Consider the following 6,650-nt stretch of genomic DNA (forward strand, 5'->3'; position numbering starts at 1 on the left):
CCTGAAGAAGAGCAGTCTTGATGAACAACTGAACAACTACCGGCCCATATCAAACCTGCCGTTTTTAGGCAAAATCTTTGAAAAAGTTGTTTACCAACAAGTTACTGACTTCTCATGCTTAAACAATTGCTTTGATGATTTTCAGTCAGGTTTTAGGCCCCATCACAGCACTGAGACTGCACTCATCAAGGTGACAAGTGACATTCGTCTGAACACCGACGCTGGCAGAGTCTCTGTCTTAGTACTGCTAGATCTAAGTGCTGCTTTTGATACAGTGGAACATGTGATCCTGTTACAAAGGTTAGAGGACTGGATAGGCATCTCTGGTACTGCCCTTAAGTCCTTGATGACAGGAAATATTTCATTGAAGTTGGTAACTGTGTCTCAGACCAAATGGCGTTGACATGTGGGGTCCCCCATCTATCATCTTGGGGCCCCTTTTATTCAATCTTTACATGTTTCCTTTAGGCCAGTTAATACGCAGCAATAATGTGTTCTACCATAACATAACACTCAGATTTACATTTCATTCACAGCTGGTGAATATGGACCAGTCGATTCACTGTGTCACTGCACTGAACATATTACTCTGTGGATGCAAAACAACTCTCTCCAAATAAACAGTGACAAGACTGAAATAATCATCTTTGGGCCACAGAAACAAAGAGAAAATGTCAGCAGTCACCTTGAGTCTCTTTCTCTAAAATTTAAAAATCAAGTTAGAAATCTAGGGGTAATCATGGACTCAGACTTGAATTTTAACAGCCACATTAAATCGATAACATTGTCAGCTTTTTATCATCTCAAAAACATTGCCAGAATCAAAGGGATCATGTCTAAACCAGACTTGGAAAGACTCATCCATGCATTTATTTCTAGCAGGTTAGATTACTGTAACGGCCTGTTCACGCGGCTCTCAAAAAGAGCTGTAAGGCAGCTGCAGTACATTCAGAGCGCTGCTGCTCGGGTACTGACTAGAACCAGGAAGAACAACCACATTACTCCTGTTCTCAGATCTCGGCACTGGCTTCCTCTCGCTCAGAGAATAGACTTTAAAATAGCCCTGCTTGTGTATAAGTCTCTTCATGGCTCAGCACCACATTACATCTCTGACATGTTGATGCCATAGGAACTATCTCAAACTCTGAGAACATCAGGGACAGGCCTTCTGTTCGTGCCCAGAGTCAGGACTAAACAGGGAGAAGCAGCCTTTCAGTTCTATGCAGCTAAAACCTGGAATAGTCTTCCTGATGATGTTAGACAAGCCTCATCTCTGGCAATGTTTAAGTCCAAGCTAAAAACCTTTGTTTTTAGCTTGGACTTAAACCTTTGTTTTTAGCTTGGCATATAACATACTGTATGACAACTGACAGTGTTTTATCCAAACATAATCTTTCCTAACAGCAGATGAGATATGTGTACAACATACCCCAAATGATCAAAAACTACTGAAAACATATGCCACAATTTTTATTTTAATGAGGAACTTGAATAGTATGTACAGAAAACAGAGTTCATAAAATACTGGAATAAAAGTTATTCATTTTTTCAGTTCATTGCCACAGGGAAAGGCTGCATAATCTTCTTAGACATGATGAGCTGCTATCCTATTGTGCCAATGCACCTACAGCTGAAAAGATCCAGCTTACAGATGCACCAAGCAGATCTACTATACCGGGTTATTGTATTATTTTGTATCCATTCTGTTACTGTATATTATACCACCAAAACTGGCATGGAGCCAGTGTTTCTCTCCATTCCCTTTGTTTGTATGTTACAAAAGTTACAAAATAAATAGTATAAAAATAATAATAAATAGTAGATTACCATTACGGCTGCAGTTCCACATTTTAGGATTTTTGCATGTCATATCATGTCATATCTCTGTAGGTGCATTGTGTGTTGTGGCACATGGATATTCTTTCCAGGAAGACAGAGCCATCATAGCTCATATGTTTCCGTTGTTGGCGTACAGAAAGGGGATTGCTTCAGGGAGAATATCAATAATATTTTTTTGTTGGTGCAACACAAACTATTGAGTTATACTAAAAATTACTAAATACTAAATTTTTCAGTTTATGCTGTGTTGGTTCATTAATTTACCTATTTATTTACAATTCATCCACCTGTCTGCCTGTATATCCTTATGTCCTTTCGGTTTTTGTGTCAGTAATATCTGTTGAGGCTCTGAGTGACTGTATTGATGTCTGGTCGTCCATTCATCCAGATCTCTCTGAGAATCCTTTCCCGATCTTCTAGCCGCTGGTACCGGTCCAGTTCTGACAATACATACACAGACACAAAAAGGTCAAAGCATACACTATCTAGTCACATTTTCATCAAAATCTATACTGGTTAAACTGCATTAATTTAAAACATAATCAAATATATCAAATATCAAATATATAAAATATGTAAAGTCCTGTATATTGCTCAAAAAAATAAGGGAACATTTTAATCACACATTTGATTTTGAACAAATTAAGTTAAAAATCTTCACTAATATACATTGTATAAACTGTTAAGAACAATTTGTTGTAACAGTCAATGTAAACCAAAATGATGACTGTATTCACAATCACACCAAAAATCAAAGTGAAAAATTTACACTACCGGCTCACTGAAGCTGGATCACTTTCATCATAATAACTCATTAGTTACATCACAAGTGTGTATTACGTCCATGTGTCTGAATGCACTCCCAACAACATGTGGGATAAGTCAGGATATGGTGTTCTGGAGGCAAACCTGCATCAGGGCATCCGTGAGCTACTGGCTACTGGAGGGTGGTGGTATTTGGTGGCATTGGATGGACTGAGACATAATATTCCATAGATGGTCAATAGGATTTAGGTCAGGAGAATGTGATGGCCAGTCAATTGCATCAATTCTTTCATCATCCACGAACTGCCTACATACTCTAAAGGTCTGTGCAGCTCTCTAAGAATATTATATGTCTCCCCAAACCGTCACTGATCCACCACCAAACCAGTCATGCTCGATGATGTTACAGGCAGCATGTTACCATGGTGTCTCCAGACTCTTTCACACCTGTCATATGTGCTCAGTGTGAACCTGTTAAGAGAACAAGACGCCAGTGATTGAACTGCCAATTCAGGTGCGCTCTGTGAATGCCACTCAAGCTGCATGATGCTGGGCTGTAAACATGTGAGGTGGTACTAGAAGAAATCAAGCCCTCATGATATCTGTTTTTCTGAGAGTTTGGTCAAAATCTGTCACAACAAGGACCCACTTGCAGGTGAACATGAGCTAGACAAGAGCTTTGTCTGGCTCATGGAGAAAGCAGCAAATGGAGAAATGTCCAGGAAGCACAATCTCACTAGTCCAAACAAGGCGAAAGTTCAGGAGTTAAAACCCACAAACTACCATGGCAAATAATCCAGAGTATGAAAGCAGAGATCCGAGGAGTCATGAACACAAATCTAACATGGCATAACATAAAAACACACCAGCAACTAAACTACAGGGACGAGAGCTATATATACAAAACAGGACGAGACACAAAACAATCACGCAGGGGTAAAAAAAAAACAATAAGCACACACTAGGGACAGGAAATACTTTCAGAATAAAAGACAGGAAACAGGGATTGTGACAGAATCATGCGCACCAGTAACCTATTGGAAGTCATTTTTAGGGCCCTCTCAGTGCTCCCCCTGTTCCTCCTTACACAAAGGAGCAGATACTGGTCCTGGTGTTGAGTTGTTGTACATCTATGGCCCTGGCCAGCTCTCCTGGTATAACAGCCGTTCTCCGGGTGTTTCCACCATGTTCTTGAGACTGTGCTGGGAGACACAGCAAACCTTGCAATTGCATGTATGGATGTGCCATCTTGGAGTAACTGGACTCCATGTGCAACCTGACTGGGCTGCAGATGCTGCCTCATGCTATCAGTAGTGACAAGGACACTGGCAAAACACAAAACCTGAGAAGAATCAGTCAGGAAGGATAAGGAGAGAACATTTGTCTGTCACCACCACATACAAAAACAATTTCTTTTTGGGGGTTGTCTTGCTTTTGCCTCTCAATTGCACTTGTTGCTTTCATTTTCATCAAACCAGGTAAAACTGATTGATAATTCACTGCCTGTTAAATGGACAGATATCCCTGAAGTTTAACTGACTTGATGTTAGACTATGAAAATTAAGGGTTCCCTTAATTTTTTGAGCAGTTTATTTTATGACACCAAATGTAGATTGCGTATACAATTTTAGATAATATGTCATCGTCATTGTCAATACAATTTTGTGTTATCAAACATTTAGCTAACCATGAATCTGTTCTGATACTGTTTTAAAGGCTTGTACCACACAAAAACACACGGACACTACAACAATCAACCTTCTGCTGAAGTGAACATTGTAGCATGCAGCAGAGCTCTCTCAAATCGTCTGCGTCGTCGTGACAACAAGTCAGATGTATCATCCCAGTCCTCTGACTCGCTGTCCCCAGCACGCCCAGGCCCTGAAGCTGCAACAACAGCAGTCATATCTCGGTTACTGTCATCGGCCTGACGGAGGGGAAAACTGTGATGGCGACAGGGATGATGCCTGTTCCTGTGGTGTTGCCGAGGGTCATTGCTGTTGCCATAGTGGCAGTCTGCTCGACAGTGTATCTGGAAGACGATGGCGCAGAGTGTGACAAGAAGGCCAAAACACACACCGCCAAGAAACACTAATGCTGTCTTCTCAGGTTGGTCTGTGAGAGAGGGTGAAATAAATAAAGTTTACAATGAGTCCTTCTTAAGAGTCCTTCTTAAGACTTCATGTCTTGAGTTTTGTCCTGTCATGCAATGTGATTTGTGGTACCCTATACAGATTACACAGGTGTGTATCGATTTTCTATCCATCTGCTACCCATTCCCTGTTTGGTGCCAGAAACATGATTGCTTGTTGCTGATTTACTGCTATCTTGTTGATTCTGGCTTCTTTGAAGTAACCCGCTTTTTAGTCCATACATTGTCCAGTGTTAGTGGGCAGTATAAATCTTTTAAGTGTAAACATGAAAAATGTGTTCTGATTTCTTCAAATCCAGAAATGATAATTTTGTTGAGCTGTGAGAGGAATGGGAAGATAATGTGGTGATCTTGTTGACCTTGGTGACCAGAAAGAGAGGTCCAGGGCCCCAAGCTGGTCCATGGGATCCCAAAAAACAAAAGTAAACAGTGGGGTCCTTTTACTTCCTTTAAGTTATAATGATGACTACAGTCAGAATTACCTGCTATGAAGGTGTAAGCTGCCAGTATGTTGCTAAGCATCGCCATCTCCGGGGAAACCACCATCACTACCATATTTGTGTTTCCTGTTGTTGGCGTGCTCATGATTACACAGTAACCTGAGCTTTTTGTTTTCTCCTGGATAGGTCAGTGGAATTCACACCTCATGGATCCCCTAAATTGTAGGTTTGGAAGGTGGTGAGAAAACAAAGAGATAGAAACAGGCAGAACAACAGGAAAGGTTAGAGGAGCACTATATCTCCTCTCTTCTCTCCCCCTCACACCATTGAATGTCGCTAACTTTGTGCCTTCTCTCTCCCATACAGTAATTTGTGTTCTCTCTCTATGCCTCTCTCTCTCTCTGTAACTTCTGGAGATGTTCCTGGTCCTGGAGCTGTATATTGTTGATGTGCCGTTACTGGCCCCATCAACCTGAACATTGTTTAATTGTTGTTTATTATTGCTGTTTTTTTTTCTCTCCTCCATCCACTCACCCCAACCAGTAGAGGCAGATGGCTACCCAAACCAAATCCAGTTCTGCTGAAGGTTTCTTCCCTGAGTTTTTCCCCTAATAGCAGCACTAGGCTTCTAATGTATCTAAATATCAGCTGGAGTCAGGTTCCATTCTCACATTCTTAGTAACCTTGGAGTCCAACCAATGAAACAAGAATAGAGGTGTGATTTAGAACTACACTGACTCATAAAAACACTGTGTTAGTGTGCTATTCATAAGCATTATGCCTCACAAAAAGATTTCTCCGAAAAGCTACAATCAAAAGGTCTTTATTTGCATATAGCTTCTTGAAAACATTAGATATTAATCAGACCACATTTGGACATATTGTCTGTAAATGGAGCCAGTTGGGACATGTGGCTTCTCTCCATAGAAGTGGGCACACAGCCAAGATCCTTCCAAAGGAACAACACAGAATGCTGAATAAGGTAAACAAAGAACCCTAGAGCAGGGGTGGCCAATCCTGATCATCAAGAGCTACTGCCCTGCTTGTTTTCCAACCAACGCTCCTCTTCCAGCTTCTGATTGGCTGAACAGAGCTGGTCCAGGTAATCAGGAGTGAGTAGGGTAGCGATCGTTGGAAAACAAGCAGGGCAGTAGCTCTTGAGGACCAGGGTTGGCCACCCCTGCCCTGGAGTAATAGCTGAAGACCTGAAGGATTCATTGAGGCTGGTGAACATCTGTTCATTTAAAATAAAATATAGCCGCCAAAGTTGGTTCAACCCCTAATTAAGACACTGTTGCCATTATGTTTTCTGTTTCATTTCTTTGTATCACATACAGGAGTCTGTGCAAAAGAAAGATACAGTAAATAGATCAGCTTGAGGATGGTGGTTGGACATAGATGAGGTGACAACAATATTACTGAAGAAAACAGAAAGTACTAGAGTTAAGGTAAAG

At 41.1% G+C, this 6,650-nt stretch overlaps 1 protein-coding gene across 1 annotated transcript; it reads right to left on the reverse strand.

The window, feature by feature from the left end:
* Positions 1-2,166: 2,166 nt before the first annotated feature.
* On the reverse strand, positions 2,167-5,284 carry eva1ab (eva-1 homolog A, regulator of programmed cell death b). Its single transcript, XM_026294015.1, has 4 exons — positions 5,239-5,284; positions 4,609-4,719; positions 4,363-4,491; positions 2,167-2,279 (listed from the first exon to the last, which is right to left on the reverse strand). Exons 1-4 carry the CDS (start codon positions 5,282-5,284, stop codon positions 2,167-2,169), a joined length of 399 nt encoding a protein of 132 aa, XP_026149800.1.
* Between the last annotated feature and the right edge of the window lie 1,366 nt (positions 5,285-6,650).

This window comes from Mastacembelus armatus, chromosome 3 (assembly GCF_900324485.2).
Source record: "Mastacembelus armatus chromosome 3, fMasArm1.2, whole genome shotgun sequence".
Classification (NCBI taxonomy): domain Eukaryota; kingdom Metazoa; phylum Chordata; class Actinopteri; order Synbranchiformes; family Mastacembelidae; genus Mastacembelus; species Mastacembelus armatus.